The following is a 27,383-nucleotide window of genomic DNA, read 5'->3' on the forward strand; positions in this document are numbered from 1 at the left end:
AGACCTTACCTTTGTTAATCTTAAGCCGATAACTTTCCAACCTAAACATAGACAAATCTACTTTTATATTCGGCATACTTAAATTTACCTTACAGATAGTGAAACCAACTTTTTTATTTGATTTACTTAAGCCAATTACCTACCAATTTTATAACCTGGAAAAAATAACCTACCAAATTTATGAAACCTTACCTTTGTTGATAGTAAACCACTAACGTCTCAACCTAAAAATAGTCAACTAACTTTTATATTTGACTTCCCTTAAGCAAATTACTTAACAATTGTATAACCTGGAAAAATATAACCTACCATTTTTTTGTACCCTTACCTTTGTTTATCATAGCCGCTAGCTTTTCTCCCTGAACATATTCACCCCTACTTATATATTTGTCTTACCAAATTTATAAACTGAACAATATAACCAACCAAATTTTTGTTACCTTTCCTTTGTTGAACTTAAGCCCTGTACTTTTCAATCTGAAAATATTCATACCAACTTATATATTTGACTACCTTATGGAAATTACTTAACAATTTTCTAACCTGGAAAATGTAATCTACCAAATTGTTGTAACCTTACCTTTGTTCATTATCAGTCGCTAGCTTTCCTATCTGAAAATTTTCACACTTACTTATATTTTTGACTTACTTAAGTAAATTACATTTGAAAGTTTATAACCTGGTAAAGTGTAACCTTCCAAATTGTTGAAACCTTACCTTCGTTGATCATAAACCGCTAACTTTTCGACGTAAAAATGATCACACCATCTATTTTGCATGACTTTACTTAGCAAGTTACCTACAAATATTATAACCTGGAAAAATGTAGCGCACGACATTTCATAACCTTACTTTTGTTGTTACTTGATTTTAAGCCGCTATTTCACGCTAAAACAGTATACCTACTTTTATATGTGACTTACTTAAGTAAATTTACCTTGCAAATTTATAACCTTGACAAATGTAACCTACCACGTTTGATAGCCATACCTTTGTCGATTTTAAGCTTCTAACTTTTCAACCCAAAAACAATCGAACCTACCTTTATATTTGACTTACTTACTTAAGTAAATTACCATCCAAATGTATAACCTGTAAAAATGTAACCTACCAAATTTTGTACTTTTGTCGATCCTAAGCCGTTAACAAGTACAGCTCGTCTTAAATGTTAGAACATTATCGTTGGGTTTTTTATATCTATTGTTTAAATAATGATTTTTAAGACATTTCCTTTGTCTCGGATCCCGTTACGCTATCGGGCTGATAGTGACAAGTTGTTTGCTTTTGGCGTTCCCGAAGGCAGGTGGGGGTGAATCATAATGGTTACATCATCCTGTCTCCTGGGAGGCGGTCCACCTCTTCATCTCAGATTTCGGAAATTCCCCCCCCCCTTGTATTGATCCACCCTTCTCTTCGCACCCCACCCCCTGGCCTGGGAAAAGCGGGAAACGGTCCGGTGCCCGGGACTTCGATCCGGCCCTGCCCCCGCCCCCCGGCTTCGTGGAAAAGCGGAATGGGCCGCCCCCCACCGGCTCAGCTGATCCGCCAGTCCGACCCGGAACCCCTGCCCGAGAGCACGCCGGCCGGAGGATTTTGACCTGGAAGTTAGAGGTAAGGGCGGACGGGGTCCGCTACGCCTCGCCCACTCGCCGACCCCGTTCTGACACTACCCTCATATAATTAGATTAATAAAATATGAAAAATGACGCCTTTTTTACTACAAACTATGACAAAATTTTATATTCGGTAAAATTGAACATTAAATTAAACAATTAAAAACATTAAAGAGTAGTTTAATCATTAAATCATTGTTTATAAATTATTTTAAATGTATATATTTTTTGACATGCCAGCTAATTTCAATATAAAAAAATTAATAAATTAAAAAAAAATATATATAAACAGAATTGAACGAACTGGGGAAAAAACACGCTCATTGGATAAAATGAACCTGGAAACGATAGTTGATCAGATATTTTTCATGGCCATTGTGAATTGGTAAGAAGGCTTAGCCCATAATAACAATTGATCAACTGCTTTCGTGGTCATTTGGCGGGGAAACAACTTAATCTATAAAATATCAGCTGTTTTTCAAGGCTTTTTAGGTTGGTGAGGGAAGATTAAACTACAAACATCAGGCCGTCAGCAGTTTTCGGTGTCATTTGGCCGGAAAACAATCTGATAAAGTAATGATCAGCTGTTTCGTGATACCATTATGAGTTGGAAGGAGGACTTTTAAACGACTGGTGAACAGCTGTTATCGTGGTCATTTGGTGGGAAAACGGCATAACCTATAAACGATCAGCTGCTTTTGTTGTCATTTGGCGGGACAACGGCTTAACCTATAAACGATCAGCTGTGTTTTCAGGCCGTTCTGAGGGGTGGGGGAATACTTAAACTTACAAACGCAGTCGGTTTTCTGTTTTTATTAGAAAACGGCGGGGAGTTATAACTTATCAACCATCAGCTGTTTTTGTTGTCATTCATTCATTTGGCAGGAAAACCGTCTTAACCTATAAACGATCAGCTGTTTTGATTAGTGGGGAACATTTAACGTATAAATAGTCGGTCATCTTTTGTCGTTAAAAAATGGCGGGGAAACAACATAACCTATCAACGATCAGCTGGTTTGGTTGTCATTTAGCGGGAAAGCGGCTTAACATATGAATGATCAGCTGTTTTTCAAGGCCGGTTGTGGGGTGGGGGATGAAAATTATAAACTTTAAACAGAACTTTTAAATAACAGTTGGGACGTCGGTGGCCGCAACGGTTTAGGCGCTGATAGGGCACTCAACATTGTAAGGTTAAGGTTCCAGGTTCGAATCCAACGGCCCTGCGTGGCCCTTTTTCAAATAGGCACACCGAGGGTTCATATAACCTCGTAGTTAAAATACCCTCGTAAAAAAGTCACTGTGGTTTTTATTTATTTGTTTAAAAAAATGTTATTCATCCTACTATTCAAGAGATCATTTTCTCATCCCGTGATGTGTTCTCCGGACGCACTGCTGGCCATAGTGTCAGTGTTGTATACGGGAAAATTTTTTTAAACAAATTTCGACCAGCTTCCGTAGCCGCTGACATGTTTGATACACGCCGTGTCTATATGAATAACTGGTCGGCCCCTAATCGCATGTTTTTTTTCACCGTGTCAATAAGAAAAATTGATAAATCCACGCCTTCTATTGGGAATTTCGTGATTAAATTTTCCTTTTTGTGTGCCCGAGTTTCCAGGGGCAGCGTTCGTCCACCTGGCAACAGCTGAACTGCGCCCTCCCATTATCCATTGAAAGATTTTCTCTTTTTCCTTTTTTGAATATTGAACCCTCACCCAATTTTTGTTCAAAATTTGCAAATATTACAGAGTCCGTTATCGGATGGTGGGAGAAGATTAATCTATAAACGACAGTCGATCAGCTGTTTTCGTTGTTATTTGGCGGGATAACGACCTAACTTTTAAAGAACAATCGGTCATCTGATTTCGTTGTCATTTGGCGGGAAGACGGCCTAACCTTTAAACGATCGGCTGTTTTGATACCTATAAATGACAGTCGATCAGCATTTTTCCCTGTCATTTGGCGGTTAAACAGCTTAACCTATAAACAATCAGTTAATTTTCAAGGCCATTTTGGCCTAACATGTAAATCATCAGCTGTTTTTCAAGGCAGTTTTCATTGGTGAAGGAAGATTTAACATATAAATGGCAGTCGATCAGCTTTTTTGTTGTCATTTGGCTGTAAAACGGCTTAACCTATAAACGATCAGCTATTTTTCAAGGCCGTTTTAATTGATATGAAAAGACAACTTATAAACGAAAGTCGTTCAGCTGTTTTCGTTGTCATTTAGCGGTGTAACCACCTATCCTTCAGTAACGACCTAACCTTCAAAGAACAGTTAATCAGCTGCTTTCATTGTCATTTGGCAGGGAAAAAGACCTAACCTACCATGAATAGTCGTTCAGCTGTTTTCGTTATAAAATAAAGGGGAAATGGCCTAACCTATAAACGATCAACGTTTTTCAAACTGTTTTGATTGAAGGGGGAAGATTTAACCTATAAATGGCAGTCGATCATGATTTCCTTGTCATTTGGTGGTAAAACGACTTAACGTATAAACGATCAGTTATTTTTCAAGTTTTGATTGGTAGGGAAAGACCACATATAAACGGCAGTCGATCGGCTGTTTTCGTGGTCATTTGGCGGGAAAACGGCCTAACCTACAAAGATCCGTCGATCAGCCGATTTTGTTATAAAATGGCGGGAAAGGACGTTTGTTTTGAATGGATGTTTGTTTTGTTGAAACATTGGAACCGAAGGAAATTTTGTAACATTTTCAGATATATTTGGAGGATGACAAGAGCCACCAGGAACTTCAGCTTTTAGCGGACCTCAAGGAGTACGAGGTTTACACATGTCTGAACGCCAAAAACCAGCTGAGGGCCCCGACCGAATTCGGCATCTGCCTTCGTAAGAGCTCCGAGGAGGACTTTTCCTCCGGGATCGTCTTCTCCTGCGAGTGCCAGAGAGACAGGACCTGCTGGCTCACTGCGATGCGCCTCGCTAAAGTCAGTCTCACACACAAAAACACATCTGTGACAAATATTTTACCTTTTTTTAAATGGTTTCTTTTCCACTTACCTTCACGGTGAGCAGTACGGAAAGCAGCTACGGGAAAACTACAGGGCTTTCAAGGAGAAGCAGGAACAGATCAACGCGAGCCAGTATAGCAGCTACACGGTGCCGAACGAGAGCGTCAGGTCGAGGGTGGCGATGGACTTCACGGGTAGCGTCGGGAGGATCGTCGAAGACCCGAACGAAGCGAAGGCGATCGCCGTGTCAGAAGGCATAGCGTGGAGGAGGAGGTGGAGGCCTCAGGCCAAAAACGCCACCAGGTAATCTACATACATCAACCTTATACAAGCAAAAAAGAAAACAACCACGCCGATTTATTTCTTACTTCTTAACTTCGACAGCCGCAGGCCGTGCAGTACAAACGACATGGTGCACCTGGGTCAGCCATGGTTCCACAAGACGATGACGAGAGAGCAGGCGACAGCATTGGTATCAGCGCATGGCAATCAAGACGGGTGGGTTGCAAGTCAAAAGTACTCTTCATTTTAATGACCAGGGATGTCCTAATCACTGTAGGAATGAGAAGTTTATCTACCCAATGAGCCATTGCTTTTCAACTGGCGTAACATCGTCCTACGCTTCTGATTAATTGCCAAAGGTCTTCTATTTTGAGACTTGATATTCCCGAGGCTTATCAGGAGGGTCGGTATCAAGGAGCAGACCTAACATCCTGTTCCTACCGGGAGCTTACCATCATTGCCGGTAAAGGAACTGTGAATCCTAGCCTCCTTGGCTTCTAATTAATAACACGACCACTTGATTTTTAACCTGACGCGACAGGAGTTACTTAAGTTAATTTAAGTTCCAAGCCTCCTAGGCTTCTGATTAATTGCAATAGTTCTATTTTTAATCTTGTTCTGCCAGTTTATCAGGATGATCAATATCAAGGAGAAGAGACATACATACATCCTAAGATCCAAATCGTACCAGGAGCTTGCCAACGTTGCCAATACCAAGGAAAGGTGAACTCCTGTTCTTGTTTTCTGAATAGTAAAAGGCTTTTACTGTTTACCCCGACCTGACAGGAGTTTACCTCAAGCACATGTAAGCTGTTAGCCTCCTAACTCCTGATTGATTGCAAAAGTTCCATTTTTAAAGTAGATCTACTAGGATGTCAGTGTACGGGAAATTTAAGCTCCTATCGTCTTTGTCTCTTTTCTAGCCTGATATAACAGGAGCTTATATCAAGCAGATGTAAGATCCTGGTCTGCTAGGCTCAAGATTAACAATAAGAGCTTCTTAATCCTGCCCTACCAGGAGCTTCCAGGATGACAGAAATTGATATGAACTCCTTGCGCAATACCAGGATCGTATTTTGGCAAGATAAATTGACTTCCTGATGAGTTACCCCATTTCTCCACCTCAAGTGTCAGGCTAAATTTAAAATCCGATTTAACAGCTCTTACCCCTCCAATACGAGGCTAAAATCAGTTCTTGTTAGTTCCTGAAACAAGCTGCTACCTTGCTTGTATACTAGAGCTCCTATCCCGTCAAGATCTGTCTAAACTGAGCTTGTTTTCTTGGATTCTAAACTGAGCCCGTTTTATCTTAGAATAAAATAGCTCCAACCTTTGAATACACAAGAGAGTATTCATCAGGACTATATACTTAATGTAAATAAAGTTATCATGGACAAACTGAGCTCCTCTCAGATTCCAGCTCCTGGGTACAACAGGTTTTTCTCTATCAATCTCTGGCTCCCTTTTCAAACCGGATGTAACAGGATGACAAGGGAAATGAAAGTCCTGCCATCCTAATTTTCTGATTAATAACACGAGCTTTTTTCCTTTTGACACCTGATTAGAGAGGTGCGTACCACCTTTGTTTTAAGGTCCAGCTCTTAAGCTTAGCTCCTTGCGTACACATATACCAGGAGCTTTCAATTTGTGGTTATCTGTAAAATCTAAGCTCCTAGGTCTTTGACGGCTGATTATAATCTTTTGTTTTGTTTGTGAAGGGTTTTTCTCGTAAGGGAGAGTCGAAGCAATCAAGGCTGTTTCGTCCTGACGTTCAAGTGCAGCGGGAAGGTGATACACATGCCAATCTTGCCCGTGAGTCTGAGTTTAAAAAGTATTTCGTTTGTTTGTGATGATTGTTTTTTCTTTTCTTTGTGTCTTCCAAGCAGATAACCGACCCCGTGAGGGACGCCCTCTGCTTCACGCTGGACAACGGCGTCACCAAGTTCTACGACCTCCTCCAGCTCATCGAGTTCTACCAGCTGAACGCAGGTTGCCTCCCGGCCAGGCTCACCCACTACCTGGAGAAGTCGGTGCCCGACGAGAACTGACCCCGGGTCGGCGCGTCGCCGCGCCGGAGGTGAAACGGTCCAAGATACGAATCTCCTTCTTACACCCCCGCAAAAAAAAAAAAAAATAACCCTGACGCGAAAAAATGTTCCTTGTTTGTAGAAAAATTCTCACTATTTTTTTTTTTTTTTTTTAATTTTAAATACTGAACGTATACCAATTTTATTATATTTATTACTCTCTTATACTAGTGATACAGACTAATCGAGTATATTATTTATAAAAATTATCGTCTTGTTAGGACACAAGTATAAAATTTTGAAAAGTTTTGACTACCCCTAAAGAAAAAGTACTTAGACCCTTTGCTATGCTTCCTTTTTCAACCCTTAAAAACAATTTTTCCAATAAACCCTTTGAGATTTAAAAAAATTATATTTATAATATATATATTTAACATAAAAAAGAAGCCTTAAAGGAAAAAAAGGAAAAAACTATTTGTGTCTTTAAATAGTTCTAGTTTTTAAATTTATTCTGTAAGTGACCTAGTACGCCCAACCACACACTACCCATCGTAGGAACAATCTTAACACAGGATTAGATTTAGCCCAAGTCTGTTTTTTTTTTACTTATACCAACGATAGCATTAGTAAACACGTAAAAATTTGGTGTAACAGGAGCTCGGTGTAATAGCTCTTGTCCTTCCAATACCAGGATAAAGCTCCTGTCTGCACCTGATACAAGAGGTCCTACATCCCAAATATCAGGCTAAACCGAGCTACCGTTAGCTCCTGAAAAAAATACACCAAATTCCTCCCACACTTATATAAATTGAGCTCCTGTCGACTCCTGATACAAGAGCTCGTACATCTTAAATATTAGGCTAAACCGAGCTACCGTTAGCTCCTGATAAAATATGCCAAATACCCCCGATACCTATATAAAGTGAGTTCCTGTCATCCTTCTGATACAAGAGGTCCTGTCAATTTCTGATACTTCAGCTGCTACTTCTGAAATATCAGGCTTAATCGAGCTTCTGTTGGCTCTTGATAAAATACTAGGATAAAGTGAGCTCGTGTCTTATTCTGCTACAAAAGATGATGATGCTAATCTCTCAAATAAATAACCGATCTCCTGCTAGTCATACATGACCGACTGGTCTTTGAAATGCCAGGGTAAAATGAACCCCTATTAATTTCTACTCCAATACCGGGATAGAGCGAGCTCCCGACGTCTCCTGAGTTCCCATCTCTCAGATACTACACAAATAAATATCAGGATAAAGTGCGTTCCTGTTGGCTCCTAACAGAAGAGCTCTTTTCTATGTATATCTATCTTATCTAAAGAGCAAGCTCTTATCACCTACTGGTGGAACAGCTCCTAGCTCAGTAATACTAAGCTAAAACGAGCTCCTATCCTTCGAAGTCTCGTCAGGAAAAAATACATCATACCTCAATAGTACCAGGAGCTCAAATATAGCTCAAGGAAGAACTAAGATTCTTTCAGTTTTTAGTAAAAGAGCTGTCCCATCAATAACCAGGATAGAGTAAGTTTTGACCTGCTCCTGATACAAGAGCTTCTATTACTCCAACATCTAAGGCTAAAAGGAGCTCCTGATAGGTCCAAATAAATACGTACAATTTTTCCAATGCTAGGATAAAGTGAGCTCCTATCCAACAACATAAGCCAATGTCCAATTATTTTCCAATACTCGGCTAAACTGATCTCACATTAGCTCCTAATGCAATACTATGAACCGCTTCGATACTAGGAAGAGGTAAAAACAAATTCAATCTTTATACCGATCATGAGCTCTCAAATCTCCAATACACAAAGCTCAAGTCCTGTTACCTTAAAAAAATCACTTTTTGTCCTGATACATGACTTCTTACATCTAAGATATCAAGATAAAGCGACCTCCTTTCCCATTCTTAAAAAAAATCTTTCTTATCAGGATAAAGTGACCTGTTTTCTACTTAAAAAATTAATTTAATCTACCTTCTGTTCTTCTTTAAAAAATATTAATCTTTCTCCTGATTCAAGAGCTCTTAGTCTCAGATCTTTCTTTTGATACAAGAGCTCTTACATCAAAGATATCAGGATAAAATGACTTCCTTTCTCCTTCTAAAAAAGTTAATCTTTCTCCTCCTGATACAAGAGCTCTTACATCAAAGATATCAGGATAAAATGACTTCCTTTCTCCTTCTAAAAAAGTTAATCTTTCTCCTCCTGATACAAGAGCTCTTTCACCTCAGATATCATAAGTTGACCTCTTGTCACTTTAAAAAAAAATATTTTTCTCCCGATTCAAGAGCTCTTACAAACCCAGGATAAACTGTACTTCTGTCACCTATTACAATAATTCAATCTTTATCGTGTCCAAGAACTCTTACACTTCAGGTATCAGGATTAAAGTGACCTAGTAACAGTTCCTAATCCAAGAACTTATCTCTTTTATCTTTCGGCTGCATTGTCATGGTCTGCATATTCGGTGGGTTTCCAGATCACAGGAAAACTATTGAAATTTTTATAATTACCGAAATTTAAAGATGTTCTTTAGACAAAGTTTGATATCGGACTTGATACTTGATATTTGGGCTTTTCTAAGTCCCCATCCCCAACCCTCGTCGCGTTGAGACTGCTCCAAAGACTGCTGTTTGTTCGAATATAAAAGAAGAAAAAAAAAAGAGACAAAATTGGGGTAGATTTTTGTAATTTCTCCGGACGATATTTTCTATGGTCTTGAATGCAGAGAGGGGGGTAAAAAATCCTTTAAAGCCCTCCTGCGAATATTTTTCGATACGACACTCGCCTGATAGAATCTACTAGGCCAGCTCCGGAAAAGAAAATTGGTGGTACCACCCACCGCTGTGATTTTTATACAGGTCCCCCCCCCCAAAAAAAAAATGAAAACCTTTTTGAAGGAAAAAAGAAACCAAAAACTATTGACCAACTAGGCGATAAGGTTTGTTTTGAATTGTAATTAAAAAAAATTAAGAAAAGAAAGCATAGCAATCCCATATTTACTCACGTGAACTTTTGACCGTCCTTTTGTGAAGTTACTAGACAATCTGAGGAGGTCGCGCCCCGCCGAACTATTTACATCACAGTATTATTGAAAATACAGGGTTTCTTTTTTAATTCGAGATTATTATATATTTTTTAAGTATTTATTAACCAAGTTTTGAAGTTAGAGGGGGAAAACCGAATTCAGGGCCGCACTGGCTTTATAGGTAACCTTCCCAAGCTAACAACTTTACAGATTATAATCTTCCTAATCTAACAACTTTATAGGTTATTATCTAATTAGCAATATTATAGGTTATAACCTTCCCACGCTAACTTATGTACACGCTAACTTATGTAATTAGCAATATTATAGGTTATAACCTTCCTTCGCTAACAGATTTATAGGTGATAACCTTCCCAATCTAACAACTTTACAGCCCCCTTACCTAATTAGCAATTCAATTCTCTAGTTTCATGGTCCGCTTGACCAATTAATATATTAAAATTAATTATCTCAACTGAAAACCTTAATTAATTGTAACTAATTAGCAATATTATAGGTGACAACCTTTCCACGCTACTAACAGCTTTATAGGTGATAACCTTCCCAATCTAACAACTTATTGGTACCTTCCAGATTTCATGGCTTTATACGCTATGCCGTATATTTGCGAAATCGGTTTTTCCTCCCCTGTTCTTTTTCTTTTATCGCTGTTTTAAGAATAAATGTAGTCTTAATTAATTTATAATTCGAAATTCCCCTAATGGGAATAAAGCATAGAATAGATTTAATTCAATTTAAAAAACATATTTTTAACATTTCGATTAATTTTTTTAATCATTTTTATCAGTTTTTATTTTTTTAAGAAAGTTTTTTTTCGAATAATTTGTTGAATTTTTTTGTTGTAATTCAGCAAAAAAAGTATTATTTATATATTTATTATTTTGACTCGTTTTTGGATTTCAAAAAAAAAATCGATTTGTGTGTGCGACGAAATTATACAATCTGTATATTATATACAAGTGAATCCAACTTTTATACTTATTAAAAAAATGTAAAAAAAAGTTGTAAATTTGTATTTTTTTTTTATATTATTTATGTATTCGACCCTTTAAATTTCTGTTGAAGGAACCGTACAGTCGTCACATTTTAAGGTCAAGCTCTCAAATGTGACGGCTACTGTTCGGACGATGGAGCTTCAAATACCGGTGTGACGACTTGTTGAGATTCCCAACGTCAGTTTATGCGGATCTAATGTCGGACGACTAAAGCCACATTCACGGTCGAGTCAAATTTAAATTTTGAAAATCCTGGTTTACATATGAGCTTGAAATTAATGTGTGACGACCAGTGGAAATTAACAGGCTGAATTACCAGGCAATATGTGGTGTAATAAACAAGGATCGTAAAACCTCAAGGTCGTCACATATTTTGAAGTATACAAGTATTATATATGACCACATGTGTGACTACTAGAAGACGACCAGGCCATTTATCACATTTTTGTTTAACCAACAAGTGTATGTGACGACCCGTCTGTCTAGAACAGATGGCATATTGTCAACCAGTGAGTCTATTAAAAAAATCCATAAATGTAGGATATTTCAATGTTATGAATGTGTGATGACCAACATTTGTAGTCACATTTTTTTTAACAGCTTATTCTAGGTTGAACTACGTTGGCATTCTATAAAAATGAACTCAATTTTGACAACAATGTGTGACGACTAGCTCTATTGACCGTTAGTATAAGGTTATTAATAGGTTGGGTTATTATAAGGTAATTGTAATTATACATGATACATATTTACATTGTTAAATATTACGATCTCATTTTCCAGTTTGTTCTTGTTGAATGTATAACGAAGAAATTTTCTTTTCAGTGGTATTATACAGGTCGTCATACATATTTTTAGCATTTTTTTCTTATTCCACAACTTGTTCATAAATCAGGTAACAGTTATTAAAAAAATTCCATATAATAGAATTTTGCCATGATGTGTGACGACCAACATTCCGTCAGTCGTCACACATTGTGGGGTTTCTTATCCATATTTAACTGCTTATTTTAGATCAAATTGGCGGGAAATTTTTTTAAAATTTCTTAAAACGACTTCGTTGTTATGAATGTGTGACGACCAACACTATTACTTGTCTATAATGGGTGACGTTGAAACACTTGTCTATAATGGGTGACGTCCAACATTATTGGCCGTCTGTCGTCACTTTTTTTTCATTTTTAACGGTTGATTGATTCTAAGTCAAACAGAGTGCTAGTGACTTTTTCAATTATGTCAACAATGTGTGACGACCAACACTATTTTGCCATCGTGAAACACTTGTTAATGGGTGACGTTGAAACACTTGTCCATAATGGGTGACGTCCAACATTAATGGCCGTCTGTCGTCACTTTTTTTTTCATTTTTAACGGTTGATTGATTCTAAGTCAAACAGGGTGCTAGTGACTTTTTCAATTATGTCAACAATGTGTGACGACCAACACTATTTTACCATCGTCACACATTTTTGTCATTTTATAACAGCTGACTCTCTACGCCAAGCTGGGTGTCAATTTATAAAAAAAATATATATTTTTTATCAATTGTCATCAATGTGTGACGACCAACATTATTCGCCGTCTCACACATTTTTTGTGTGATTATTAACGGCTGATTATAAGTCAAATTGAGTGACAGTCTATTTAAAAAAAATCTATAAATTTACATTTTACATATCTTGAATAGGTGACAACCAATTAGTATTTCCCATGTATTGTCACGTTTTTTAACATTCCTAAGTCAAACTGGGTATCAGTGTATAAAATAGGAGACTAATTTCTCATGAATGTGTGGCGACCAACGTATGGCCCGTTTAAGTCGTCACACATTGTGTGGTTTCTTATTCATATTTAACGGCTTATCCTAGATCAAATTGGCGGGAAATTTTTTTAAAATTTCTTAAATAAAAAGACTTCGTTGTTATGAATGTGTGACGACCAACACTATTTTGCCATTCGTGAAACACTTGTCTATAATGGGTGACGTTGAAACACTTGTCTATAATGGGTGACGTCCAACATTATTGGCCGTCTCTCACTTTTTTTTGTCATTTTTAACAGTTGATTGATTCTAAGAAAAACAGGGTAGTCTATTTAAAAAAAATCTATAAATTTACATTTTACATATCTTGAATAGGTGACAACCAATTAGTATTTCCCATGTATCGTCACGTTTTTTAACATTCCTAAGTCAAACTGGGTAGCAGTGTATAAAATAGGAGACTAATTTCTCATGAATGTGTGGCGACCAACGTATGGCCGTTTAAGTCGTCACACATTGTGTGGTTTCTTTTTCATATTTAACGGCTTATTCTAGGCCAAATTGGCTGGCTGTCATTTAAATTTTTTAAAACAGGACTTTTTTCAATATTGTTAAGAATGTGTGACGACCAACATTGCCCGCCTGTGGTCACACTTTTTATTTTTAACAGCTTTATAAGTTTAATTGGATGGCAGTGTATAAAAAAATTTCTTTTTTTTTTGTTCTAACTTGTCTATAATGAGTGACGTTTTTTTGTCATTTTTAACGGCTGATTAATTCTAAGTCAAACTGAGTGCCAGTGACTTTCAATTATGTCAACAATGTGTGACGACCAACATTATTACCAGTCTGTTCACACTTTTTTGTAATTTTAAACAGCTTATTCTATGTCAAACTACTCTCGCAGTCCATAAAATAAAATTTTATAATATTGACTTGTCAACAATATGTGACGACCAACACTATTGCCAGTCTGTCGTCAAACATTTTATTTGTACGAATACGTTTTGAAGGGACTTCTTAAGCTTTAATAAATTTGATGATTTAAAAAATGTTGGAACCATCCATAAATGTATCACGACCGACACGCCGGAGAAAGCGGTGAGAGTATAATACAATAGTTTAAAAAATAAATTTGCAACCCTGAAAAATGAACCGAAAATGTGTGACGACCAATTCTCTACAGTCAAGGTCATCGCACATTTAAATACTGTTGCACTAGTCATCTTTGATGAACATCAATTTATTCGAGAGCAAGATGAAAACTTCTTGAAGATATGCCAAGGGTTTGAAAGTTGTCTTTTAGTCTTAATGTGTGACCACCGAAAACGTTACCTTTTTAGTTAGTCACACATTTTATTGGTTTTATTTACAGGTTGTCATTTCCACTTACCTATTTGTAACCGACTTAGCTGTCCATTAAAAAAAAAAATTCCATAAAAATGTGACGACTCAATGGCAGCGGAGCCATTCTTCCAATTCATTTTTGACGATTAGGCGTCTTATACTTTAATTAAAATTTTGATGCATTTAAAAAAATGTTGGAACACCAAAGGATATCAACGAAAGTGGTAGACTGTACTGTAAACGTGTGACGACCGGCACTATCCTCCGTCTAGGTCGTCACACTTTCCACCCCAAGGACCTGATCCTATTGTAAAATTTTAATAATGAGTAAAATGAATACTAATAGTAACATACAAATAGAATAATGCTTGGCAGTCGAAACAAAAAATTCTATTAAATAATTGACATTTTCTAGTTTGCGATTCTGTGACGACCACCAAAGCCATTCATTGGCCTATGAAATTTGTATTAGCCAGGAGCTTTTTACGTTGAAATAATACAATCATTAAATAGAAAAGAAACTGTCCATTGGTCAATCTGTGACGACCTACACCTTCTGTCTAGGTCGTCATGGATATTTTTTAATTGGGTGCCGTATTCTAACAACTCATAAACCAGATCGGTTAATTAATACAAAATTTCGCCATGACGTGTGACGACCAACCTATGGCAAGTCGTCACACATTATTGGATTTCTTATGTATAACCAATCTCTTATTCTAGGCCGACTGGCTGGCAATTTTTTTTAAATTTCTTAAAACGAGACAATTGTTGTCATGAATGTGTGAACCAAGGCCTGTATTGTTTTTTTCATTTTTTTAACAACTGACTCAAGTCAAACTGAGTGGCAAAAAAATCTATTTTCGTTCTTTCCAACTTTCTCAATGATGTGTGACGACCGACATTATTGGCCGTCTGTCGTCACTTTTTTGTTTTTTTAAACTGTTGATTAGGTCATTAAGTCAAACTGAGTATAAATAAAAAAATCAATAAATCTAGGACTTTGTCAATATTGTATTTCTTATCTGTCGCCACACATTGTTTAACAGCTGATTCTTAGTCAAACTGAACGTGTCTATCAAAAAATCAATAAATCTAGGACTGTCAATATTGCTGTGAACGTGTGACGACCAACATTATTGCGCATCTGTTGTCACATTTTTTTTCACGGCTTATCCTATGTTAAACTGAGTGGCAGCCTATAAAAACAAAATTATATAAAATTGACTTTTTCAATTTTGTCAACAGTGTGACTATCAACACGATTGCCCATCTGTCGTCACACATTTTTTACCAGCTGATTCTAAGTGATACTGGATGGCACTGTATAAAAATGTGTGATGACCAACTTATGGCCCATGTAAGTCGTCACTCATCGTGGTTTTTTTTTTATATTTAACCGCTTGTTCTAAATCAAACTGAATGGCTGAAATTTAAATTTCTTAAAACGAGACTTTTTTCAATATTGACTTGAATGTGTGACAACCAACATTGCTCGCCTGTGGTCACACTTTTTAATATTTTGAAAAGAGTATTATTAAAATGGGTGCCAGTGTATAAAAAAGATTTTTTTCAATATTGTTAATAATGTGTGATGACGAACATTGCCCGCCTGTAGTCACACTTTTTTTTATATTTTTAAGAGCTTATTAGTTGAAAATTAATTGGATGGCAGTGCATAAAAAAAAAAATTTCTTTCCAATTTTGTCGATAATGTGTGACGACCAACATTATTGGCCGTCTGTCATTTTTTTTGTCATTTTTAACGGCTGATTGATTCTAAGTCAAACAGGGTGCCAGTGTTTAAAAAATCTATAGACTCAATTGTCAAAAATGTGTGACGACCAACACTATTGCCCCTCTGTCGTCACACATCTTTTAACCCTCTAAGCCAAACTGGGTGGCCGTATATAAAAAAATCTTCTTTTTTTCAATTGTCAATTGTAAACAATGTGTGACGACCAACATTAATCGCCATATGTCACACATTTTTTTGTAATTTCCAACGGCTGATTCTAAGTCTAACTGAATGACAGTCTATTAAAAAAATCAATAAATCTTGGACTGTCAATATTGTTATGAATGTGTGACGACCAACAGTTTTGCCCATCTGTCGTCAAACATTTTTTTTAAAGGCTGATTCTAAGTCAAACTGGGTGGCTGTGCGAAGAAAAAATCTACAATTGACTTTTTTAATTTTGCCATTAAATAGAAAAGAAGAGTACGTTGCTGAATGTGTGACGACCGACATCATCGCCTGTCTAGGTCCAAAACATACCAGGAAGAAGACTTTTTCGTACGCCTTTCCCTTACGACTCGTCCTTCGTCCTTCTGCCACCTGTGCGTCTTATGGCGGGGGGTCCGCCACGCCCCGCTACGTCGGAGTGGCATCCAGTGGCCCGCAGAACGCCGTCGGGGCAGGTGGATGAGAACAAGTGTCCGGGATCGTGTGTGCCTGTGTCTGTGAAAGTGGGCCGTTACGCGATCGTCGGACCACGTCCAACCGACTCCCAATCGGATTTAATTTCGAAAAAAAGCCAAAGGTAAAACTAGATAAATATTAAACTTCATTTTTGTCAAAAGAGTATGATTTGTTTATTTTTGTTTATTAACCATCCACGAGGAGAAAGTAGGTCTACGTGGGGCTTGTTTATCACAAAGGCGCGGCTATCGGCATTCCTCGTTACCTTTTAAAACGAAAAACAAGAAGAAAAAAAAGAAATCACTTTCAACCGACGTGGACAGAAAGTGCCGGCTGGTTTCGCCTTCCTACCCACGGTTTCTAGCTGACCGCGACCCACAATGAAATTCCCACGCATCAAGGGCTTCTTCAGTATAAGTTAATAATGGGTAGAAATCAGGAGCCCAACAGGGCATCTGAAAACTCCTTGATAAACAGGACGTCGCTTCTGATGTGCCAGGAAGTCAGTACTTTTCCTAGATTTGCAGGGCATCTGAAAACACCTTGCTAAACAGGAGGTAGTTTCCGATGTGCCAGGAGGTCAGAAGTCTTCTTAGATTTGTTAGGAGCCTGAAATTTTATATCAGGAGTCTGACAGGGCATCTGAAAGCTCCTCGAAATAACAGGAGGACATTTCTGATGTGTGCCAGGAGGTCATTTACTCCTAGATTTGTTTGGAGCCTGAAGTTTTATATCAAGAGTCTGACAGGGCATCTGAAGATACTCCTAGATTTGTTTGGAGCCTGAAGTTTCTGACAGGGCATCTGAAGCTCCTCGAAAAAACAGAAGGTCGTTTCTGATGTGCCAGGAGGTCAGAATTCTTCCTGGTTTGTTAGAAGCCTGAAATTTTGTATCAGGAGCTAACAAGGCATCTGAAAGCTCCTTGATAAGCAGGAGGTCGTTTCTGATGTGCCAGGAGGTCAGAATTCTTCCTAGATTTGTTAGGAGCTTGAAATTTTGTATCAGGAGTGTAACAGGGCATCAGAAACGGCTTGATAAACAGAAGGTCGTTTCTGATGTCCCAGGAGGTCAGGGATTATTTTAGATTTTTAACACCTTGAAGTTTTTGAATTATTAGTCTATCAAGATATCAGAAGTATCTGATTCACCAGGAGGTCGTTCCTGATGCTGATGTATCAGTTTAAAATTGCGCCGAAGGGAATCAACCTCCTTTTTCTGCGTGATCTACCAGGGTGCTTAGCTTACTTTATTTTAGTTTGAGGTGAATTTTCTTTTTCAATTGTTGTTTGAGCGAACAAAAAATACAACTGGATTTGGCCCGACTCAGTCAGTTCTGGGACAGCGTGGGCAAACTGCTTTTTTAAAATTGATAGTAAATCTAGAAATGAGATGTGGAATTTCACATTTAAAAAATTTATTTAATTTTTTTTGTAATAATAAAAGTTCCTTGCCGGCGAACCTCAGGCTTTCGCGGCGTTTGATAAGCAACAAAGCATCGAAAAGTGCAATTTCCAGCTTTCAATCGTTTTCAAAGGCAGAGAGAGAGAGAGAAAGAAAGAGAGAGAATGAAAAATGGATTTAAAAAAGTGCAACTCTCTTATCGCGTACTTACCTACAAAAAGACGTTTAGAAACAATGGGGGAAAATTTCAAAATGGCCCTTATCGATCCGACAGACGGCTTTAAACTGAAGATATCGATTGGGAAAAAACCGTTGTCTACTTTTAAAGAAAGGCACCCCAAGTCCCACAGATCGATATCGTTCTATATACACTGTAACGTTTTCGAAAACACATCACAGAAAAATATGAAAGTGGGAGGTTTCAAGCTGGTTAACTGGTTTCTGTAGAGGAACTATAAGAAAAGAATTTGGAAAAAAGTCAGTGGACGACGTGAGGTTACGTCATGGTTATACTAGTTAGGGTTTGGATCGACGACTAGTTAGGGAGATTTTATAGGCTGTTATCTAAATAAAACTAAAATCCCAAAAGTGGAAGGTTTCTAACCTGTTAACAGATTATTACCACGATAGCCCACAAATACGAAAGCAAAAAGACTTGGTGACGTTTATATTCGATTTAAACAAACCATTGTTACGTCGTAAAAAAAGTCGAGGTTACGTCAGTGGTTATAGACTGTAAGGTTAGTTAGTCATCGTTCGGCGTTACGTGTTATCTAAATATGACAGGTTTGAAATCTGTTGACAGGCTACAAAATAGTCAAGTAAAATACGGAAATGTATTGTTAGGTTACTCTTTTCGTTGGTTTAAATAAGCCACTGCGACACCAAAAATGCAGAATGAGGTTATATTGTGGTTATTCGGTTATAAAGTTTATCAAGGTAAACTAAAATGCTAAAAAGTGGACGGTTTCAAACCTGTTTGCTTATTGGCTAAAGAAAAATAATATCCCACAACATTAAGAAAAATAATGAGCATGTTAATAAATGTTGAAGGAGGTTAGGTTATGGTTACACTATATCAGGTGAGTCAAGGTTATAGCGTGTAAAGATGCAGTGCGGATTACAAAGAGATTAACTATTTTCGACGGTGTATACGAAAATGCCAAGAAATTAGTTTCAATACTGTTAACAGATTTTTGGCTAAAGGTAATAGGCTAGAACACTAAGAAAATGTATGGGCAGCTTACACTTTTATTTGGTTTAATAATGCCATTTAAAGGTTCTGCAGGAGGTTATATCACGGTTATACGGCTCAATGTTAAAGTTGCATTTAAAATTAACGCAAAGAACTTGGCTAGTTTGAAGGACAGCGACCTCAAGTAGGTTATTACGCTGTTATATTACAAGTATCGACGACTATAACCTTTCATGAGGTGTATAAAGAATTAACAGTGAATAAGAAACTGTGAAAATATTAAGAAACGAGGGTTCATAAAGTAATGATATTGTCATTATGTGAATAGGTCACACGACTGTAACCTTCGGGGGTAGGTAATGTTACTACAGTTTCCCCCGCGGCTTGAAAGTTATACCGGGTAAGGTTATGTTATAATGTTCATTGGGAAAAGTTTCTCCTATAAAATATAGAGAGGTTACGACGCTGTTATACGGCGGAAACGAAACATGCGGCGGTTGTATGACTGTTTCAGTCGCGTCTTTCATCGCAATTTGATAGCTGCAATGAAAAATGCGCTCCCTCAAAACATTAAGGTCGTATAAAGTGTGTAAAATCCTTCTTTTGTTTTGCTTAATAAAGCCGGCTGTAGGTTATAGTGTTGCCATCGCAAAATAAGCCCGATATAGAGACTAAAGGTTATGATATTGTTATACAAGGTTATTTTCTTCGTAACAATTTTTTTCCCTTAATAATCTTACGAAGCAGCCTACGGAAAAGTTCAGGTTATGTTGCCTCGTTACGGCCTCTTTGATCGTAAATTCAACAACGCGAAGGTTAAGAAATTGTTACCCCCAAAGGACATTTTGTAAGGTAAGTGGGGCAGGGAAGAGAGAGAAAGTTACGTGAAGGTTGTTTTTATGTAGCAGGGCCGTAAATTGTGAAATACGAAAAACGCGAAAGGTTACGGCGCTTTAGCTACTCGGTGGGCAGGTTAGTCAAGCTTCCCTGCATTCAATTTCCCCCACGGTTTGAAGGTTATGCCGGGTAAGGTGATGTTGACGTAAGTATTTCTCACGCTAAAAAATATAGGGAGGTTACGTCAATGCTATAGAACAAAAACGAAACTTTTTAGGTAATGTGAATGATACATTCACGACTTGCTTCGCGATTGAACGCCTGGAAGTAAAACCCTCTCGAGAATATACGAATTCTAGTTGGTGGAGGTTACGCTCCTGTTACGAACTCGAATAAAGTCTTCAGTACCTTTCTTTTGATTCCCAAGGCGTTTTAGCGTAGGAAGGTTGCAACAAAAAAAAAAGATTACCATGAGGGGAGGGCTGTCTGACAAATAACGACAAATCATGATGGTCCATAATCAGTTTGAACAACATAGTGGGTAATGATTACAATCATGAAAAAAAATTATACGAAAATATAACGATTTTATTTTTCGTCGATCATGTTTTCACACCGTCATGATCGTGTAAAATTGTTCATGATCATAACGGCGCATGATTTGTCTATGTGGTATTTCCACATATGGAATGGAAAAGCACGATAAAACAACACGTTCTATGATACTATGATTAATGATCATGACGTCATATATAAAAATCATGATATCCGATATAGTCTTTTTGTTAGGAAAACGAATTTCTAGCAAGGTGTGAAAAAATTTTGTTTTTTAAAACAATGATTATTTATGATCATTATGATCGCATGATCATGATGAGACATGATCAGGACTGAAGCGATTTACCTCAAATTCACAAGGGAAAGAAACGAAATAAGGGATGCAACGGGTTGTGGCGATCAAAAAATCCGTCGGTCACGATTATGATCAATACGGTCTCATTATTAATACGAATCATGATCTTCGTTAAAAATTAAAAATAATGTCATATGGCCATGATAATTTATGATTATGATGAGACATGATCATGAATGAAATAGCTCAAAATTGAAAAAAAAAACTTCACACCCGAAGGCTGTAATACCCCACGATCCTCATTATGATCTATGATCATCCTATTAAATTCTTGGTCGATTGATCACGATCATTTTGATCTCATTATTAAAATGACTAATGATCATGTTAGAATTGAAAAATAAATTTACGATCAGCCTATTAAGTTATTACATATTATGATGAGCCATGATCATGATCGATCAACTCGAGAAGGAAAATCTTAGCGATTTGTGATGTTTCAATGGTAATATTCAACTTTTTTCGTGTTGTTTAAAAAAAATCATGAGAAGATATCGTCTCCGATCCACATGATTAAGGTTTGTGATCTCCATGATCACATGATCATAAATGAAATAGCTCAAAATAGGAAATAAAAAACTGTACACAGAAATCGGGGGTGTTCCGGTGATGTGCTGATAGTACCTCACGATCCTCATTATGATTTATGATCATCGTAATCTTTGGCGATGATTGTTCATGATCATTTTGGTCTTATGGTTAAAATGAGTCATGATCATGTAAAAAATCAAAAATGATGTCTCATGTGGCTATGACGACATATTTAGATCATCATGGTCACATGATTATGATCGAATCATCAGACATTATGATCGAAGGAAAATCATAACAATTTGAGATGTATCCTGATAAGATTCAACATCTTTCTTGTTTTTTATGATTTCGTGATCATGATATCCATGATATCTCCGATCCTCGTGATTACGGTTTATGATCGTCATGAACACATGAGCATAAATAAAATAGCTCAAAATCGAAAAAAAATTTACACTGAAATAGGTGATTTGCCGATAGTACCCCACGATCCTCATTGTAATTTATGATCATCGTATGGAACTCTTTCGCCATGATTGTATTATGATTAATATGAGTCATGATCATGTTAAAAATAAAAAAAAATTACGATCAGCCTATTAAGTTAGTTGATCATGATTGTTTATGATCATATTGGTCTCATGATTAAGATTATTAAAAATATAAAAAATTCATGATGACGGTTTATGATCATAATTATAACATATTATGATGAGCCACGATCATGATCGATGGACTCGAGAAAGAAAATATAGCGATGTGCGATGTTTCAAGGTTTTATTTATGATTCACGATCTATGATTTATGATCGTCGTGCGATCATGGAATATTTTAATTACTTGCCCGTGTCAGAAGAGTTGCGTTTATTGTTATCATGTTTTTGTTTTTTTGTTTTTGTTATCACGACCTTAGTTGAAAACTGAAGGTCGGTTTTTTTCTTTTGTCGAAGGCAAAAAAAAAAATGTCGCGTCATCGCTGATCATCGGAGAGAGTCGGAAGGCGTCCTTGACCCCGATGGCAGGTCGAGACTCGGAGTGAAAGCTCTCCCTCTCGGACCGAAGGCGGAGTATGTGAAAAGTCGAAGGAAGGCGGGCCGAGAATCGTGGATCGAGGAGAAAATCCCACGACGATGAGGCCGAGAAGACGGCCAGAGCGTGACCGAAGCTTCCGGCGCGGCTCGTGTGAACGGATATCTAGGCGGAAGCCCTCATGAGGCCCGACGAGGGCCGTTGAACACAAAGGAAACATGAGGGAGGGAGAAAAAAAAGGAAGAATACGTAAAAAAACCAAAGGAAGAGGAGTAAATTAGAAGAGCATGAACGCCAGAAGACAATAGCCTGACGTCCAAGCTCCTTTATCCCCAGGTGCCAGCGTACAAACGAGACCTGGCGGACCCCCTCCATAAAAAAAGACACATAAAATTTATAAAAGAAAAAGAAAATTTTTTTTCATGCGGATCTAGTCAAATTTGCTTCATCCATATTTAAAAGAAAAATCATATATAAAAATTCCGTTTTACTAAAAAATTATTCATCTTTATCAGTGCTCTGACAAAGCGGCGGGTGGTCAACACTCTATTTGAGCGGGTGCGTGGGTCAGTTTTTCCGATCTATATACCGACGAAAACCGTCAATGCGTGAAGAAACGCTTCCTGGACTCTTCCCCCCTACCGTCATCATCGCGGAACAAGCGGAAAATCGGGGTGGAAAGGCCGAGGAAAAAAGAGGTCGGTGAAAATCCGTCCGGTCCTCACGTGTGGACGCTAATAGTTTTACTCTTTGAAATCGATTCTGAAGGTTAAATAACAATTGAAACAGAGGTTATGTCATGGTTATCAACATGAACCGTTAAGAAGAGTTACGTATCAAATTTTGCTTAATCATATTTTGAAAAAAGAGAAGTGTGAGAGAAGGATGATAACAAACTACTGAAGGTTATGAGATTGTTAGCACCCCAACACGTCGATGGTGAGCAATTCGGCTTGGAGGTTATGTCGAGTTTACAACTGTTTTCATTAATATGGTAAGAGAGGGTGGATCAATTGTAACATCATTTAAATCGAAGGTTACGTTAGGGTTATAACTTTAGAGTTAGTGAGGATTAGTTTTGATATCATGAAAAGGCTATGTTCGCCTTGTAGCGTCTAAGAGATAAGTACGTACGTTCACATGAGGAACGATAGACGCAAGAGCGCACAAGTCTTTGGGTTATATGGTGGTTATCAATGGGTTATATGGTGGTTATCAATGGGTTATATGGTGGTGATCAATGGGTTATATGGTGGTTATCAACCTTCTTTATTGGACCGAAAGGGTAAACGTCCCGGAAGGTTATGTTACTTTTGTTTAGTCGTTTTTGGAAAACATGAAGGATGATAACGAACACACGGAGGTTATGAGATTGTTATCAGGGCACACGTTGATAGTTAGCCGAGAATCATGCTTGGAAGTTATGTCGGGTTTAAGACTCTTATCATTAATAGGGTCAGAGGGAATGAATCAATCGTCACAATATGGCTTGGTGGTTATATCATGGTTATGATCTATTCCATTAATAGGGTCAGAGGGCGGGGATCAATGGTCACATTTTTATTTGTTTTAACCGAAGGTTACGTTAGGGTTATAACTTTAGGGTGAGTGATATTACACCAGTGTTGACATGATGAAAAGGTTATTTTCTCCTTGTAGCAGCATGTACGAGGTATGTACGCTTACACGACGAATGAGAGCGCACACGGCTTTGTGTTATGTGTTGTTATCAACCTAATCTTCTATTTTGGATCGAAAGGGTAAACTTTCCGGAAGGTTACGTCACTTTTGTTTAGAAGTATTTGGTAAAATTACAACTGTAAAAACAAGAAGGATGATAACAAACGCACGGAAGTTATGAAATTGTTATCAACCCACGTCGATAGTTAGCCGAGAATCATGCTTGGAGGTTATGTCGGGTTTAAGACTGTTTTCATTAATAGGGTCAGAGGGGATGAACCAATCGTCACATCATTCAAATCGAAGGTTACGTCAGTGTTATAACTTTAGAGAGAGAGAGGTTACATCAGTGTTGACATAGTGAAAAGGTTATTTTCCGCCTTGCAAGGGTAATACAAACTTGAGATTATTCCGTGGTTATCAAAGTACATTCTCTGTAGGTATGAAAAAAAATCGCAATTTTTCATATCAAACACCCAGCGGTTATGAGATTTTTATCATACCGCACGTCGACGTTAGGCGTGATTCATTTCGGCTTGGAGGTTTATTATTTAAATCGAAGGCATCTACTAGGTCAGCACACTCCCATTACATACGCTCATAGGGTCTTGAGGTTATACCGTGGTTAACAAACTACGTTTTGTGTAGATAGGGAAAAAAATCGCAATTGTTGATGTCAAACATCCAGAGGTTATGAGATTATTATCATCTCACACGTATCTTGAGGTTATATCACTGTTACAAACTTGAATTTACTGAAGAAGGTCGCTAAGATCCGGGGAGGTTATGCCGTGGTTGTGACATTTCCACGGCCTGCTGGAATGTTCCAGCGCCCTTTCCATTTCATAGAAGTTCGAGAACTATTATGTAAAACCTGGCGCACAATCATAGTTCTGGAACTGGAATTTCAATCGTCGGAGCGATCCGATCTGGATGTTCCAGAACTGCACGATATGGAAAAAGTTACATGTTTAATAAAATCAATCTGTAATAAAAATATTTCGATTACAAAAATAGGAATCTTAGTAACCTGTGAACTGACTTTTTTTGAGTTAAAACAATTTGGCCAATTAGGCTGGAAGTTCCAGAAATGCTCCATTTATAAAACGACTCACTATTGTGGTTACAACAAATTATGGGTTTTCGTATTTATATAAAAGTTCAGCTAGCCTCGTGACAGGCCGCAAAAAAAAAAGCTGGAACGAAACAAAACTGGCCGTTACAATGTTGAAATTGGATACTGGAAAATCCAGGTAAACACTTCTCGTTATTAAAAATTAGGAATGGAAAAGTTCTCTATTAAAAAATTGGTTCTAGAGCTTGCAGGATATTGGGTCCTGGAAGTTCCAGAACTAGCCGTCACGATGTTGAATTTGAATATTCGAAAATCGGGGTAAAAAATTCACATTATGAAAAATCGCGGCTGGAAAATTTTTCTATAAAAAAATATTGGTTCTGGAACATCCAAGAGAGCTGGAGGACAATAATTCGCAATATGGATCACTATAATCACCCAGAAGACGGGGTTCGCTGCATTTCTAAATCTGCTAGAACGTTCCAGGAATGGTTGTTACAAAGTTGAAACTTGGTACTGGAAAATCATCACGTTATTAAAAATTTATAACGGAAAAAGTTCTTGTTTCAAAAAACAAACAAAAAAAATGTCGACGTGCCAGAGCTGGAAAATAGCCACAAGGCCAGGATTTCAGTCAACTTCAATCAGCTTTTTTTAACGAAAACATTTACAGGACCATGTTTTATGATCGTGTTGTTCCGTACCTAATCAACTCTAAAAGTTCCAGAATATTTGGTTCTGGAAGTTCCGGAATGTTTGGTTCTACAAGTTTTGGTATATTTAGTTTTATAAGTTCTGGAATATTTGCTTCTGGAAGTTCTGGAATATTTGGTTCTAGAAGTCCTGGAATATTTGCTTCTGGAAGTTCTGGAATATTTGGTTCTAGAACTTCCGGAATATTTGGTTCTGGAAGTACCGGAATATTTGGTATAAGAAATAACGGAATATGTGGTTCTGGAAGTAACGGAATATTTAGTTTTATAAGTTCTGGAATATTTGGTTCTAGAAGTTCCGGAATATTTGGTATTAGAAATAACGGAATATTTGGTTCTGGAAGTTCCGGAATATTTGGCATTAGAAATAACGGAATATTTGGTTCTAGAAGTTCCGGAATATTTGGTATTAGCAATAACGGAATATTTGGTTCTGGAAGTTCCGGAATATTTGGCATTAGAAATAACGGAATATTTGGTTCTAGAAGTTCCGGAATATTTGGTATTAGCAATAACGGATTATTTGGCTCTGGAAGTAACGGAATATTTAGTTTTAGAAGTTCTGGAATATTTGCTTCTGGAAGTTCTGGAATATTTGGTTCTGGAAGTTCTGGAATATTTGGTTCTAGAAGTTCCGGAATATTTGGTAAAAAAATCCTAAATATTTAGTTTTGGAAGTGCCGGAATAATTGGTTTTAGTTTAGTTTTAGAAGTTCCGAAATATTTAATTATCGAAGTTCCGGAATATTTGATTTTGGAAGTCCCGGAATATTTGGTTCTAGAAAATTCCGAAATATTTGGTTATTTATCGAAGTTCCGGAATATTTGGTTCTGGTAATTCTGGAATATTTGTCTTTGGAAGTTACGGAAATTTTAGTTTTAGAAATTCAGGAATATTTACTTATAAAATTTCAAGATTATTTAGTTATAAGAATTTCCGGAATATTTGGTATTTAGTTCCTAAATATTTAGTTTTAGAAGGTCCGAAATATTTAGTTCCAGAAGTTCCGGAATATTTGATTCAGGAAGTTCCGGAATATTTGGTTCTAGAAAATTCCGCAATATTTGATTTTAGAAGTTCCGGACTATTTGGTAGTTTTTGTTATTTTTACATAGTTCAACCTCTCAATCATATGATTGATTGGAATGATTGACAATACGTCGTGGTTGGTAGATAATCGGTAATCCGTTGAGGGTTTTTTTTTTTATTCTGTTACCCACTCTCTCCGCCGGTGCTATTTTGATCAACCAATAGGCGATTAATTGATTGCTAAAATATAATTTATGATTGATGAACTCAAGTGTAAGAGTTTTATTTTGGTCAAATCCTGACTTTATTTATACTATTTGTTTATTTCTTCAATTACAGACTTTATCACTCATCGCGTGATTGATTAATTAAATTGAATTCAATCAAATTTTTGTAACCATTTTGGAGGTAAATAGGATTATGTGTAAGCGGGCAAAAAAAACTATAAACAGTTGCCTATATTAATCAATTATCAACGTGATTGATGATTGATCGGGTTTCATACAT

General features: G+C 37.2%; 2 protein-coding genes and 1 long non-coding RNA gene across 6 annotated transcripts in view; 2 read left to right on the forward strand and 1 right to left on the reverse strand.

Annotated features, from left to right (window-relative positions):
* Window positions 1–8,732, forward strand: part of LOC106667356 (growth factor receptor-bound protein 10-like) — a 40,873-nt gene extending 32,141 nt beyond the window's left edge. For all 4 annotated transcript variants that reach the window (XM_014395252.2, XM_014395251.2, XM_014395253.2 and 1 more), the window contains exons 6-10: window positions 4,334–4,561; window positions 4,650–4,888; window positions 4,970–5,083; window positions 6,586–6,679; window positions 6,754–8,732. In XM_014395252.2, the coding sequence (XP_014250738.1) occupies window positions 4,334–4,561; window positions 4,650–4,888; window positions 4,970–5,083; window positions 6,586–6,679; window positions 6,754–6,915 (837 nt within the window). In that variant the 3' untranslated portion in view covers window positions 6,916–8,732. The remainder of the gene's footprint in view (window positions 1–4,333; window positions 4,562–4,649; window positions 4,889–4,969; window positions 5,084–6,585; window positions 6,680–6,753) is intronic.
* Window positions 8,733–9,020: 288 nt separating this feature from the next.
* LOC112126286 lies at window positions 9,021–10,915 on the reverse strand. Its single transcript, XR_002909865.1, has 2 exons — window positions 10,262–10,915; window positions 9,021–10,200 (listed from the first exon to the last, which is right to left on the reverse strand). It is a non-coding gene; the product is annotated as an uncharacterized LOC112126286 (long non-coding RNA).
* Window positions 10,916–15,724: 4,809 nt separating this feature from the next.
* LOC106667355 overlaps window positions 15,725–27,383 on the forward strand; it is a 32,988-nt gene continuing 21,329 nt past the window's right edge. Inside the window, exon 1 of the mRNA XM_014395248.2 lies at window positions 15,725–16,591. The gene's annotated coding sequence lies outside the window, so the exon portion shown is untranslated. The remainder of the gene's footprint in view (window positions 16,592–27,383) is intronic.

This window comes from Cimex lectularius, unplaced genomic scaffold, assembly GCF_000648675.2.
Source record: "Cimex lectularius strain Harlan isolate CLEC.00 unplaced genomic scaffold, Clec_2.1 scaffold10, whole genome shotgun sequence".
NCBI lineage: Eukaryota > Metazoa > Arthropoda > Insecta > Hemiptera > Cimicidae > Cimex > Cimex lectularius.